We start from the raw sequence: 16,150 nt of genomic DNA on the forward strand, positions 1-16,150 counted from the left end.
ACATTAATTCTTCTAAAAACTTTCTCCACTGCCTCTGTAGAACATTTAGCATTAGTTCTTATTTCCTCCAATACGGTAGGCATTAAAGGCACATTGTGTATTAATATTTACTACTCGCGTTTTCATTTCTGCAGTTAAAGAAGACTCAAATCACACGATAGGGGTAGAATTTGGATCAAAAATCATAAATGTTGGTGGAAAATATGTAAAGTTGCAAATATGGGATACTGCTGGGCAAGAGAGATTCAGGTAAGTAAATTTATGTCGTTTTCATCATTCCCATATACATGGTAGCAAAAGAACCATGAAAAAACCCAGTAAAAATACTTTTTAACATAATCAGTGTAGGTGCTGGGCTTTCTGGATTTCATTAACCTGAGCTGATAACAATGGAATGCATATTTTTAGTTTATAAACTAAAAAAAAAAAAAATAAGAGCCGTGTTACTGTTGTACCTTGACCGTATACCTAAATTCTGTTGGTTTTTTTTTTGCCGTTTTCAATACAAACATTTTGACAAATAATCTTGAATTGCTTGCTATCGTTTCTTTTTTCTAGGTCTGTTACAAGAAGTTATTATAGAGGTGCTGCTGGAGCTTTACTTGTTTATGATATCACCAGGTAAATTCTTATATGCATTTGTAATTTGTTTTTGATTACTAATAATGGCATCTTCTATATTTTTTCTTTTGACATAATGTCCTTGTTTTTCATTGGTTATTCTGCCAAGTATGCCTGTTCACTTATGCCAGTCAAACTTTGTTGGTATGGAGGGACCGTTTTTGTGGGGCCAAGTTGGTGGGCTGGACCCAGTAATATAAACACACTTACACTTACGCTAATGCACACTCGAGTTACAAATACACACTAGGCCAATGTACACTCACACACTAGCACATATAAACACCTACACATGCACACTCGCACATACACATAACACCATCACCCTGCCATCACACATCACACACATCACATACCTTGTCCTGAGGGGTCTATTAGTAACTCCAGTGTTGGTACGTGTATGGGGGAAAAAAACTAAACTCTAGAGCGACAGACTGCTTTTATTCTGCTGTATATAGTAATCATTATTTTTTATTATATTTATACTTTTTTTTTTCCCAGCCGAGAAACCTATAATGCTCTTACCAACTGGCTGACAGATGCACGAATGCTGGCTAGCCAAAATATTGTAATTATTCTGTGTGGGAACAAAAAAGATTTAGATGCTGACCGAGAAGTCACATTTTTAGAAGCTTCTCGATTTGCACAAGAAAACGGTGAGTTATAACGAATCTCCTTAATTAATTAATTATGGTGTCCTACAGGTACATAATTTAATGCTTTGAGCATCCGGACATATTTTTTGGAGAATCAAGGCCAGTGTTTGTAGTTTTATTTAGGTTACCTTTTGTATTAATGTGTATGTTTATGCACCCTCATCATCATTGTGGCTGAAGGCCCTGGGAGATATTGTCCATAAGAGACCCAGATCTCTGCTTAAGTCGTTTTTTTTTTTTTTTTAACGAAATATATTAAAAAGAATTGCACAAAGCAAACAAAAGCTCAAGATACAGATAGTATTAATTAGTAGTGTTTTATTATGTTAAAAGTTGTGAAGGTTGCAGCAATTTTATTCATTCTCATCTTCTCATGTTTCTTCAGAACTAATGTTTTTGGAAACCAGCGCACTAACAGGAGAAAATGTGGAGGAAGCATTTGTACAGTGTGCAAGAAAAATATTAAATAAAATTGAATCAGGTAATAGAGAGAAAGTTAGAACTTTCTGCATTGCATTATTGTCACAATGAATTAATAATTTTCTGATCATTTTGTGGGTTGTAATATATAGAGGAAGCATCGATGAAAACATTAAGCCATTTCTTGGGCTCTAGCAGACCACCATCAGAGCCATATTGACCAAATGGTCCAAGGTTTAGGATAGAAGTGAACATCCCCAATAGCGATCATCCTGGCAAAATCTCTCAAACAGCAACATACAAAATCAGCCCTGAAGTCAGAAAGGAGTAGGAATTTGCAGGCATCTCTTTTATGGTTCACGGCTCCACCATCTTAACAAACATTGATGTTAAAAAGACCATGAATCGTCTAATGCAGCATAATAACACTGTAACCAGGTTTTTAGTCTAAGGAGGTGACTGATTACTATTTCACACAGGGGCATTGGGTGTAATAATTGTCAGATCTAATAATCTTCAATGCCAATAATACTAAAAAGGCACAAAATCAAACGGGGTGAGAATATTTAACACAACTGTAAATTCATGAAATCTGAACCATGAAATAACTTTTTATTAGTAGTTTTGGTTTACTATTTTGTTTACCATTAAACATATGGCATGTTAACCCCTTTGTGACAAATGACCTGCAAGACACATCACTGAAAATCATACAGTTAACGACAATTGTCATGCTGAAGCGATATAATTCAGCATATCCGCATGAGACTCCAGTTATGTCACCATGACATCCAGTTCCAAGGAAAATATATATATATATATATATTAGTATATAAACATTAAAAAAATGGGTGTCCAAACACCTTTTGAACCCCCCCCGCTAGAAATATACATAAGTAGAAAATAAGAAAAGAAAATAGTGTAGAATGCAAGAGGGCATTTTATGCTCTTATAAAGTAGCAATACACCACTTCTGCTTATTGTCCCATATCTTACAAAAAAACCATAAAAACATTGGGTATTCCAGGACAAATTCCTGAAATTCAAATTCAGGACACATATTAGAATCTATTTAGCAGCTTTTTTTTCTTAATTAGCTTTTGTAGATGAGTAAAATATTGTTTAAAAAGTTTGTTTTTCAATTTTTCGCCATATTTTATTTTTTTGTAGTAAATCATATGATACGATCAAAATAATGGTATCTAAAGAAATAAATAATTTGCGTGGGTACAGTAAATGAGAAAGGAACAGCTTAACACAAGCACAACAGAAATGCAGATGCTGACTGATAATGCAATTTTCAATATGTAAATGGACCAGAAATAACACATTTAACCATAACTTTTAAGTGATTAAGGAACTTAACGTTTCACTACTAATTGAGAGGCTGAATACATTTTTCTGTACTATAAACTTTTAATATATCCCTTCATTAAACTTTCCTGCATGGGTGTTAGTACAAGGAATTTATTTATGCTTTTATTTTTCTTTCAGGTGAACTAGACCCAGAAAGGATGGGCTCAGGCATTCAGTATGGAGACGCTGCCTTGAGACAGTTGAGATCACCACGTCGAGCACAGGCCCAAAGTGCTCAGGAATGTGGCTGTTAAGATCGTATTCATAAACCCTAAGGTGAAATATACATTTGAATATTGTTTCAACGTCTCTTTTTCTGTCACTTTGGAATGGTCAGAAAAACATCGTTCCTGCTTTTTGCTATAAATAAGCAGGAAGCATGATCATCATCTTCCCTACTTCTTGTTGAGATCAGAAGCGATTGTAATTGTACATGTATTTATCATACGGGGCTGGCTCAGTGACACTTGATCCCCTAGTCGTAGTGGAACCATGATAATCTGATCCTGCTAGTTGTTTGACTTTGTTCTCTATATAATGTAACTTTGCTTAAGCATGTTTAACATTGACACTGTGACTGTAATTAAGTAAATGATGGTTTGTGGGGGGAAAAATACACTTTTTGTTTTCTGCCCCTTTTTTAGGAGTATATTTGAATCGTGGGGGGTGGGAGCAAACCAAACTGCTTCATACAGTTCTCTAAACTACACTTTCTGGCTGCTGAAGACTTGAAGTGCGGCACGCGGGAAGCAGAGACGTATGGAGAACTGTGCGCCATTGCACAGCGTAGTGCAGCAAAACTGTCAGCTATTCACTGATTAATTTACTGATTGATACATGTACTGTATGTATACATTTTCTATTACAACATTTTGATCATTTGGCACCTAATTATTAAGACTTGTACTACTTGGAAATTAACTGTATGAGCATGGCCGGGTTCACCAAGGTATATATGGAATGTGTACCAATTCTTGATCATCCTCCCACTATCTGATGTACAGTAGAATCCTTTTGCATTTAGAGTTGGTTTCATTCAGCATTAACATGTCCTGTAGGAATTGGGTCCTCTGTACTGTAGGATTTGGTGTCTTAAAGGAAAAACGAGCCATTTGTTAACTGCCGTTTATTCTTTCATCCTTGAGCATGTTGCACAACAAAGGCAGGGTAGAGCTCTTCATTGCCTCGAACGCTCTGTTAGCTCTCGTCATTTCACTATGGCTTATCACATCAATGTGGTATTTGCAAGTATGGTCAAGCTGTTAAATGCTTTCAGACTTGCAATTGCAAGGGCACACGTTTATGAAATCACATGTCCTGTGCTTTGTTTTAAGTTTCATTTTTATTTTTTTAAGCGTTATAATGAAGCAACATACTCTTTTGTACATTATTTGAAATGCATTTGCAGATGCATCCTGGTAGGCATTGAACCACCTCTGGATTTTCAACCGAAATCCTCCAGGAGTATGGTCTTTTGATTAATTCAAGGAGCTCTGCTTTGCTGCAATGTGTTTATTTTTTAGAATTCTGTTGTACCATTATTTAAGTATATTTTAAAGTAGCACGAGTCAATGAACCCAGGTGGCCAGAGGAATACCATGCTCCTTGCTCTCATTCATTAATGTGCAGAAGAAGAAGCCTTTTCAAGCAGAATTGTGCCTGTGGTCTTTAGATTCTAATAAGTAGCCCACCTTATGACCAATGGGAAGGAAGCATAGCCACCTGCTCTAACTCATTGGGAATATGGAACTACTTACATAAAACACGTGACGTACCTGCAAATAAAATACCAGGCACGTGCCAACAACTGGAACCTGTTACATATAACTGTAACTAGTAATAAGACATCAGAGCTTTAGCTCCTAAAAGACATAGAACCAAGAAAAAAAAATCTTCAAAATGCAGAGATTGCAGATTTTCCCTTACAGAAACTAGCGATTACTGAAGATGCCAATTAGATATAACTGTGAAAATCTTAGTTTGGTGGATTAATATTCTCTCTAGTTTAGTCAATTTCTATTCTTTTTTTTGTTTTGTTTTACCCCATGTGATGTTGACTTTTCCAATTCTTCTGGGAGGATGATCTAACAGAAAAGGGCCATATAATATGATCGGGTTTATTATAGGTGAAATAATCTTGCCATATAATATGATCGGGTTTATTATAGGTGAAATAATCTTGCCATATCAGAGCAGCCTTATTTCCTCCAACATGTAACATTGTAGTGAATGAAGATTCATTCCAACTTTTCCTAATTCTGTTCCTTTAAGGTGATAGCACAAACATAGACAATATACATCAATAAAGTATATATATATATATATATATATATTTTTAACCTGTTAATGAAACATTTCTTTTGATTGTTTACAAATGTTAACTGTTTGTATGCTTTGCAATAATACCCTGAAATCATCTCCTTCAAGCTCAGTGTATTTATGTTCACGCTGAATGAGATTGCATTGCTTGAGATACCTGCAGTTATTCTACAGGGGGCATGATATTGTGTGTTGTCCTCTGAGCTTGTGAAAGTGGGTCTGTTTGGGGACAAAGTTACATTTATATGCCAGGCTACAACAGGCGCAAATGCTGTGGGTGAATTTAATTAAAGGGACAACTTTGTATCAAAGAGAGATGGGCATATCATATCGCCTGCCCCTTATTGCGCTAGTGAAATTTCTGATGCATTAGGTGCCAGGTCTAAAAGGGTTTGGAGCATGAAAAGGGCTAATGGTTACCTCCGTCAGAGCAGATGCCTCCAGCAATGCAAAACAAAACGGCAAAATTGAATCTTAAAATAAACCACCCTTTATAGCTAACACTAATTATTTCTTGTTTCCTCAGTACTTGTGATCAGACTGTTAATAGTTTTTCTACTCTCTAAATAGTATGGCATGATACCAAAAATATGTTACGTCGTCCTGTAAGTAATATAGCGATTAACACCTTTTTTAAAGTTGGCCATTGACCAAAAACAATCTGCAGGTTCTCAAACATGACACATTTCAACCGGCCTGCTGTGTGTATCCAAGTCTCCTGAGTTCTGTGTCATATTTAGCAAGCAAGATATGACATGAACAAGTGTTTGCTGGAGCTTATAACATCAATTGGTATTTGAAATTAAAAAACTGTTTTTTATGATTTATATAAAGCGGTTTAAGGTGTCAGGCCTTCTTTAATAAAGGTAACTGGGGAGATGGTATACGTCAAACATTTGCCAGGGGTTTTCAAAGTTATATTTAACTGTTGCTACCATCTCTTCTCGTTTTGTTTTCTGCATGCTAAATACCTGTTCCGATTTTATGCAACGCTTGCTAGGCTGCCGTCGTCTCTATTGCTATGTTTTCATAAGGAGAAAAAAAAAACGGGTGATGTCCATTTCTTGCGGTGTATGAAAACACTTAAAATAACTTTAAACTACTATTTAATAAAGTATATAACTACTGTTTTAATAAAGAAAATTTTCAAATGTAACTAATTGCCTGCATGCTCCAAGTATTTTAACACAACGAAGGGTTGTAATAGTAAAAGATACATCAAAAATAGTTCTCTGCTTTGGATTAGTATTAATCATAACCACTTTTTTTTTTTTACTTATAAGATTGTTTAAACACTCACTCTGTTCTCCATAGAGCACCTTTATTATTATTAATAATATTATTAATATTAGCACTGTGGTGCCTCGCAATTGTTATCGAACTTCCTGGGTGTTTCAGCAACAGTTTCTCTTTGGTCTTTATTATCAGTATGGGCTTAAATATTTCTTAAATTATTGTGCCATTTTCTAACTGTTTAAAATTCTTTTCACTATTTTATGTAAAGAAAAAAAAAAAAAAAAAAAAATAAAAAAAAAAATATATATATATTTAATGGGGCTTTCCCTTTAATAAATCCTAGGAAAGGCTTTGAAATGTCATGTCTGGTCAAGATTAAAACTGGGTAATAGCAAAGCCTGGAAAACTGTTGAAATGTGGTGTAAATGAACCAGATTAAACCAGATTAAACACAATCTCATATCGTCAATGAGTAAAGCAGACTAAAAGCAAAATGTTGAATTTTATGGCAGGTAACCATAACTGGAACCAGGTAATGACGCATTCGTCAAATCTAACTTGTTTGCTGTAAAAACCTTAACCTAATTTGGTCCTTTGCCTTGTGTTATATTCAGGATAGCCTAATGCTTACCCTATACGTGTGTAAATTCCCCCACAATATTAATCTTTGCCACTTCTGCTTGATGGCTGTTCTCATCTACCACCCTCTTGGTAAAATAAAACTACCTTACATTACATCTAAGCGTCTGACCCGTAGGTTTACAATCAAGCTCCAAGAATGCATTTCAAATATGCTTGAAACAATATATTAACAGAATGAAAATATGTATAGTAACAATAACCACACATTAACAGGACTGTGCCCTGTTACAAGGTCCCCAGAAATGCACCCAATATCTGGCCAGAGTCCTGTAAAGTGGCATAAAAAGACAAGATATTTGACACTATATAGAAAATCAATGCACGTTACCATATATTTACACTCAATCTTAGGCTAATAAGGCATTTGGATCTACTTAGGAGCCACTCAATACCTTTTTAAAGTACTGCTATATTGGTGATCGATACAAAAGCCTTTTAAGGCTAATTGAATATTTAATGCATAGCGGTGTTCTAGATTTAGTCTGCATTGTGAGGACAATGAATGTGTTGGAATGTTATTTTTAGTTTTGTTTGGAAGCGCACTGCCAGCTGCTTTAAAAAAAAATAATATATATATATATATATATATATTTTTTATTATTTATTTAAATAATCCGTAACACATAAAATCGCTACACTTACGGTACATGTGTTTTCAAATGTCACTGGTGTTGGTGAAGGAAGTGTTTCAGTAGCGGTTGTATGAAAGACGTTTTCACGAAAAAAAGAAAAGTGCCATGAATCTACAGAATACGTAACAAGGACAGAAAACCTTGTGAGACATCCACCTGCCAGCATGGTTATGGTGCCCTCTTTGGTTCTTTTCCACCTGCAAAAATGATATTGTCGCCTAGTGCAGCAGTCCCAGGGGTATCCAGGAAGATTGCCCTATTGGGGGGGCTAAAGCACCAATACAGTGCTCCTCCGGGTGCCACAACACCTTCGGACTTGCCCCATGTCCTTATTCCACAGCCAAACTCTCAAACGAGCGCGTGCACATCCAGAGGAGGCGGAAATCAATACGGCAGAAAAATAGTAAAATCAAAACAATTTGACCTTGAAAGCTGAGGTTTTCGATTGCTGCTGTCCAAGGACAGGAATAGGTTTTTGATTTTACTTTTTCTCGCAGCACCGATTTCCGCTTCCTCTGGATGTGCACTCGTTCGAAAGTTTGGCAGAATTAAAACCACAACTCTCCTGCCAACACCATTTGGTGAATAAAGCCTAATGCAGAGTCTTTCCTGTCTGCATATAGTGTATATAGCAAAGTATCCTGTTCAAAAGGGGCAGTCATAGGCTAGAAAGAAAGTAAGAAATGTTTTAGAGAAACCACCTAGGACAGGGGCGTCCAACCTGCTGCTGCAGGACTACATCTCCCATAATGCTCTTTCAGGTAAGGGGCTGGCTGAGGAGGATGGGAGATGTAGTCCTGCAGCAGCTGGAGGGCTGCAGGTTGGACGCCCCTGACCTAGGATGATAAAGAGGAGCAGTATCATGTTGCTGTGGAAAATAAATTGATCCAGACACTGACCTGAAACGCTAAATGGTTTTTTAGCCCAACTTTTCTTTTTTCCTGTTGATTTTCCATTTTTTACTATTGCGCAATCCATGTTGAGTGTTTACATTTTCCTTTACAATAATCTATATCACTAGTGCAAATTTTTACTAGTCACTTGTTTCCTACCAATCTTAATACAAAAATGTGACTGTCCTACACAATTCTTATACTCTGAAACATGGCAACACCACTTCGGTTGACTGTGGAGAGAGAGAATTAAAGGCTGCCAATGACCATTTAATACAAGCCATCTGCTTTTAACCATATGAACACGCATGATGATAATCCTAGTTGTGTTTGCCAACTTGTCCCATATTTGTTTATAGTATTTTTGGAACAAACCTATAAGTACTGCATATTGTTCAGTCTTGAGTATTTACACTGCTCTTGCTTGTGACTATAGAAATACTTTTATCGCTTAAATGGCTTACAGACTAAACTCAGCTAGGATTATCATCATGCTTGTTCACATGGTTAAAAGCAGATGGCTTGTATTAAATGGTCATTGGCAGCCTTTAATTCTTTAATTCCAATTTCATGTTGGAATCACTGTTTTTTTTTTTTCTTTAGAATCTAGTTTATGGTTCAACTCTTTAATTAAATGAGTTAAAATGAAGGTGTAAAGCACATAGATAGGGGCAGAATAGCCTATGGTGGATTTACTGTATAGCCAGGCCTTGCGCTCTTGATCTGGACCCGGAAAGACTCGCCTCAACAAATGGGTGCCAACGCTTAGGGTGATGAGTGTTGAGAAAGTCCTCTCCCCCAGCCTACAACCACGTCGTCGGGGCAGATTAGGAAAAGTGTTTCTGTGCCACAATAAAAAGGTCCAAAAACATATTGTGCTACAAACAGTTTTGTAATGTCCATAACTAAGCCATAGTATTCATGAAAATCACCACCCTGTTCACCAAACAGTAGAGATGATCTAATAAGGCAGAGAATGCACAAGTGCTGAACAAGCAAACAACAGTTTAGCAAATAAACTAATAAACAGCATGCATATTACCTGACCGACAAGTTGTCACAAACTGTCTGTAAAGAAAATATATATACATATATAATTAAAAGGCTCTTACTGTATTTGTTTGCCTAAAGGGTTGTACTTGCAATTGTCACTAGAGCTGAAGTACTGCTCAACAGTTCCAGATTTACAATTTTTCAAGGATATCAGGTTATATATATATATATATATAGGTGTGTATATATAAATAATCTGGTACTCTCAATGTAAATAGGTATGAAACCTGGATGATTCAGTTTATAATCAGTTAACACAGATGTCAATCACTCCCACAGAACTTTCATTTTCACGAATAGTTCTATTTAAATAAATGAATAAATATTAGATGTAAAGTAAGCAGAGATTTTATTGCCAAATAACTTTATTCCACACTGGCAAAATTCTATACATATATACACACACAAATATAAATGTATATATACATAAAAAGCATCCGCAAACTCCAGGGAAAATCCAGACTCCTTTCCAGTGCAGTATTGGAGTGCCGGGTCGGCCTTTCTCAAAAGGATGCACTTTTTCCACACTCAGTTCAGTGACTGTTTCCCCATGTAATCCGTATCTCAACAAGATCCTCCTCAGATTGCTCTGTGAGCCCAGTAACACAGACTTTAAATATTTGAAATTAAAAATACTTGCCAGCGCTGGAAATTATTGTAACAGTCACCCTCAGAAGTTATATACACCACCAACCGAGAGTGCTTTCCAAAGTTTCGGAGAAATCTTTAATTTCCGAGTTATACCGTGACCGTGATGCATTGCACAAATTTTTTGTAAAAATACATATTTCATATATAAACAGATTATGCTGGAACGTGAAATACAGGCTGGTAAAATGAGTGCAAACAGGCACTCAAACATGGCTCTGCTGACAGGATATTAAAATCCTAGAAAATACAAGATATACATGTAATTAAAACAGATAGTGAAATTTTTCCACAATCCTCAGCGAGTGTTTGGCACAGGTTGGATAAAAAACGTGCCATACGCAGCAGTAGCCAAAAAGGTAACGTTAACTACCACTTTTCTTAAATTTTACCACCTTTGCACGTAGACAACCATTGTTGGCCGTTGAAAAGATTCTTCTTCTTTATTTTTGTTTATCAGAATTAGGCAGATGGTTTTTTGGTTTTTTTTGGTGGCGTAAGGTTTACCAAACCAGCTCTTGTGTTTTGTTAGTTATCTATTGTCAAGCAGGCAGGTATTCAGAAAGAAACGAATGGCTTCGGAATCTGTTACTGCATTCCAACGTGTACTTGATCGATCGTTTTTACATTCACCTACCTAATTTGCAGGCAAGCTTATAGTGAACTACAAATCTCAAGCCATGTGCCTTTAACTGTTGTACAATTTTTAAGAAACATTTATAGAAATGTATATTTGAAGATAAATTAAACACATATGTGTGGTCATGGAGGCCAGAAGATCAACAATTATTGCCTGTGACCTAACTGAGGAAATCCCTGCACATGTTTTGAAGAATGTCATATTTAGCTTTGAAGGTCTGAGTTGTGTGTGAAGCGTCTACTTCTGGTACTGAAACCGGCATTACTTTTTTATTTGTTACTCAAAAAATGATTATTTACTTGCATTAAAAATAAGATTTGGAGAATGGCTTGCTTTAGAATGTAGAAGAAAGAAGCCTTTGGCTCACCTGTCATCTTTTCCCTGGTCTTCACCGCAGAAGCCGAGTCCAAAAAGCATGCTCAGCTCCTCATCGTTTAATGTACTTTTTTTTTTTTTTCTCAACACTTTATGAAACAATTCTGCAAACCTTACCGTTTTCTTGACAGAAAAGATTTAACAGCTACATATATAATAAACTATAAACTTTTTTGGCATGCAGTAAACAAAGTGAAAATGAAGGGGATTGTCAGGTGAGCAATCTGTTATTTTAGATATGGACACTCAGGTAATGGTGGCATGTTTTACTCTTATAGAACCTGGTAAAATTAATTACATTAATCTAGTTTAATACAAACCTTTTTCTACAATACAATTTTTGTACAAATACCACTCTTATTACAACAATTCCACAAGGGCTGATTTACAATAAATGTAAGGTTACAAAGAAAATGTCTGACTTCTGGATTCTTTATCTACTCAAGGGAATAATAATACAAAGTTATATAAATATATAAAAATAAACACATTGACCTTGACTGTGTTAACCCCTTAATGACAACAGGCAGTCCCTAAACCCATTGAAAACAATGCATTTTGAGCCCGTACATGTATGGGCTTTGTCGTTAAGGGGTTAACGTATAACACCTACAAAACTGGCACCATTTTGACTTTTCATTTCAATTGAATACGATCATATAAGATTTAGGGAGCAAAGTTGCATATGCTTGTGGCCATAATTAATGTATCTTCAATACTGCCAAGACCATTTACATGAAATAAAATGACCATACTGTTCATAAAACCTTTATATAAATTAATGTGAAACTGGCACGTTGAATTGCAACTGCAAGAGTTGCCATGCTTTGTCCCGATACATCAGCTGTCAGTACATTTTATTTTTATTTTTTTACCCTTCCCCCAGTTGTAGGTAAGAATTGATGCAATAAACCAGTTTACCTTACTATGGATTAAGAGCCTACCCTGGAGAGTTCATTGTTAAGATTACAAACCCAGAACATTAGAAGCATCGTTATACGAAAGTATGTTCATTAGTTTACATCTCCATTAAATAACTTACTATTAGTGCTCATCTTCCAGTCTCTATAATAAAAATGCGGCTTCCTTAGGAGAGGACATGCTTAGTGGAGTTCTAAAAAATGGTTCCATAAATGTATGTTAAACATTTAAAAAAGTTATCAGCAGTTATTTGTCCAATGCAACCCAGTATTTCCCCAAAAAATACAAACCATGATCATCAATATGCATTCTTCATACAAAAAAATACAATCATTTATAAATATTGATATGTGAAATATAAATAAATGTATCAAACACACGCAAACTCTTAAATCACGTCTATTACCGGTCACAGTTCAAACAGCAATATAAGCAATACCAATTCTATCCAGATCAGAGCATTTGTGAAACCCGGAGCCATTCGAAGGGTTGCACAAGCCTCCAGTATCAACGGCCTCTTGCCGAGAAGCATCTCATGTATTCTGTCATCCAAGGATTATCTACAGGGGAATTTTTTCTTCTTAAAAGTGTTTCTGCATCAGCAGAACGTGCTCTCTGTTTCTGGAGAATTTGCTTCCTTCTTTCTTTTTGCCGCCTGTTTCTGGCTCGCAAAGCAGATTCATGAATCTTGAAGAAAAAGAACGGTTGTTTTAGCAGTACAACCAAAGTTTGTGCAACATTTAAAAAAAACGTGTGTATGTAATATTATATACGTGTGTAATAAAGCGCCAAAGCTTTAAATTAATTTGTTTCTTATGAATAAGCCATCTTTTCCCAATGCACTATTTTTGGTGTTGCCAGCTGCTTTCTCTGGGCGACTAGCATTGGCCTGCTTGCTTCAGTAGCGGGGTCCTATCAATAGGCTATATTGATAGAGAAAGCCTTAACAAAATCCCCCCCCCCCCTATCAATGCAGTATTGCAGTGAGTTGGGCAGGCAAATAGGAATAGTAATGTCTCCTATTGTACACCTATTGACACTATATAAATAAAAATGTAGATTCTACTACAAACCTCATTTTCCTGTGTGGGTGCAAACACATTATGGGTTTTCTGGCTCCCAGTGTCCTTTTTCTTCTCGCCGCATGCATATAGAGCAAACGGATGCCTGTTTTCTTTGGTCACTTTTCTTTGTGGACTTCTGTTTGATTTCTGTCCATCCCATCTAGATGAAGCACTCTGGTTGTGCTGCTCTCTGGAAGATTTTTCTTTCTCGATAGGCTTTTCTTCAGTTACAGTTTCACCTTCTGTAACAATACAAGGGATGTTCGTGAGAACGCTAGCCCATTTGGCAATAAATCTAATAGCCAAGCCAATTTTAATCCATAAGCAAGGTGAATGTGCGAACCACACGCACACCATTTGAATAGTAAACCTGGATGTTTTTGCCTAAAATCAGCGAGAGAGGAAACTGTTGGCTCATTGGCCACAGTGGCAATGTTGGAGTCCAAGGTAATCCTGTCCTAATCTCGTTAGGGGACACTTCTCATGGGTCAACTTTTAACCCTCACACTGGCCAGTGGAAACATATACCTTCATCCTTTTAAATACCAGCATTTGAAACATGTTTAATCCATGTGACGTATTTGTAGGGAGAAATGCACACAGCACTCTTGCCTGCCCAAAGCAGAAATAAGAGGAGCAACAGCTGCCCAAAGGTATATGGGGTCATCACATTGTCTCCCAAATGGCTACAACAAATCTTTTGGGAGCCCCTCTATGTCTGAAAACCCGATCCTAAGCAATGGGCCAGCATATTATCAAATGTTTTGATAAGCAGGGCTTCATCTAGATTTTTAGGTAGAATTGTGACCAGTGATGGCAGTTTATAGTGTTTTACTCTGCAGCGTATTCTAGCCCAGGCAGACCAGCTTTTGGTGCAAGAGATTAGGGGGTGGCAGCCCTTCTGCCACAAAACTGGGGGCCGCTCACCCTATGTTGGATGATCTGGCTCCCTGTTGATTCACTGGTCCAGTTACACAGCCTCCATAGTGTGCTGTACTTGGCACCAGTTGCCCTTCTACGAGAACAGCAGGCACGTAGCTGAATCACGGGAGCGGCTGGAGCGCAGTCCTAGTTTAGGGGAGTGCCCCGTCCTTCCCAGCATTAAATTATTGTAAATTTAGAACATAGTTATACACTTATACCCACCAAATGTTCTGATGGACATCAGGGTAAAAATAAAAAAAGAATTCGGGGGCTAAAAAGGGGACTGCGACTCCTGCAGGGGGCACATGGGAGGTACAATTAGGTTATTTAAAGTAAACTGGAAACTGAGGGCAAACCTTTATTATCCACATCTGTACCCTCAGAATCTAGTTGGACACATTGGTACATATGCAATAAATGCTAAACCATTATAACATAGTGCTGATGTCACATGTCCAATATACTGTCAAATGTGAATAAGGGATTTCCCCTTTAATGTATGGGGGGGGGACCATAAAACAAGAATATACCTCCTCCCTGAATGTGTTTTTGGTTGCTGTTTGTACTGTTCTGTCCTTCTGTCTGTCTTGGTCGGTTATTCACGTCAGGCTGCCGCAGGGCATCCGCCTCTGTTTCTTGCAGCTTACTGGAAGCAGTGCTGGGGTCTAAGGGTTTGTGGGGCGCAGACCGGGGAGCAGGCGCCGGATCTGAGGGCTTCGGTGGGGTTGATTGGCCGCTGCTGGAGTCAGAAGCCTCATCCCAGCCTTCCCAAAGCCAGGGGTTGTGTGCATGCTCCAGCAGCCTCCGGTCACCCTGTACTTCAGCATGTCTTCATAGCACTTGCAGCAGGCATCCCACTGGGGGTCTTTGAATCGCTTCATATATTCACTCCTAAGTTTCTTGCAGTGCATTGTCCTCGGTACAGATTTATCCGATCACTAGCGGAAGTAGGCTCTTCCAATACAAAACTCTGAAAAATAGGACACACCAAGCTTAATTACTCTTGTTGGACGCCGTTGGCAAAGCAACACACAGCGTGGCTTCACCGTTCTTGGCAGGTAAGCGCAATCATAAGCATAAAACCCAGGTAAATAATATTCAGGCCAATCCGAAATCGCCCCAGCAATCAGCACCGCCCCGCCTCCTGTCTGGATATTTAAACCTAAACAGATCGGTGGCCAATCGGAGAACTGAAAGCGAGCTTGCATGTGACGCGATAATTCCTCACCAATGACAGACGTCGAGTTCTCAGGCAATGGTTACCGAATTGTCGGGTAGATACTAGATATCGAATGCAACAGAATTAGATTATAAAAACGTTATTGACTCTACATATAGACAGGGATATTATGATGAACTAAAGCGTGTCTCCCGTGCAGCAGTGTACGTAAAGGGGGTTGAGGCGGGGCATTACGCCCGGGTGACATTCATCATGTGAGGCAAAAAGTTAAGGTTAAAAAAGCCATCAATGATAAGATAAGACTGCTATCAAAGTGCTTAGGATGGTCGCACGGACATTGTGCATAACGGTATTAAAAATATTAACTATATTAATATAATGAATTTGAAATTAGATTTTAAAATAAACCAATTCTCAATCTCCTTAGATAACTCCTGATCCCAGTGTTGCGCCAGTCCTACTTCCTACGTATTTATCCGACAGTAATCAGACCAATCCGTTACATCCGCATATAGAAAATGATTTCTAGATTTCTACCTTGATTATATTTTTTGCATTTAACAGAACATC

The 16,150-nt window shown here is 37.4% G+C and overlaps 2 protein-coding genes across 2 annotated transcripts; one reads left to right on the forward strand and one right to left on the reverse strand.

Annotated features, from left to right (window-relative positions):
* Nucleotides 1-608: 608 nt before the first annotated feature.
* Nucleotides 609-3,307, forward strand: LOC149283412 (ras-related protein Rab-4A-like). Its single transcript, XM_089497597.1, has 4 exons — nt 609-621; nt 1,161-1,277; nt 1,663-1,758; nt 3,192-3,307. Exons 1-4 carry the CDS (start codon nt 609-611, stop codon nt 3,305-3,307), a joined length of 342 nt encoding a protein of 113 aa, XP_089353723.1.
* Nucleotides 3,308-12,919: 9,612 nt separating this feature from the next.
* Nucleotides 12,920-15,311, reverse strand: LOC149283413 (centriole, cilia and spindle-associated protein-like). The gene is made up of 3 exons (XM_089497633.1): nt 15,089-15,311; nt 13,486-13,718; nt 12,920-13,099 (listed from the first exon to the last, which is right to left on the reverse strand). Exons 1-3 carry the CDS (start codon nt 15,309-15,311, stop codon nt 12,920-12,922), a joined length of 636 nt encoding a protein of 211 aa, XP_089353759.1.
* Between the last annotated feature and the right edge of the window lie 839 nt (nt 15,312-16,150).

The sequence above is a fragment of the Sceloporus occidentalis genome, unplaced genomic scaffold (genome assembly GCF_023333645.1).
Source record: "Sceloporus occidentalis isolate IW3139 unplaced genomic scaffold, rSceOcc1.0.p SCAF_105, whole genome shotgun sequence".
Classification (NCBI taxonomy): domain Eukaryota; kingdom Metazoa; phylum Chordata; class Lepidosauria; order Squamata; family Phrynosomatidae; genus Sceloporus; species Sceloporus occidentalis.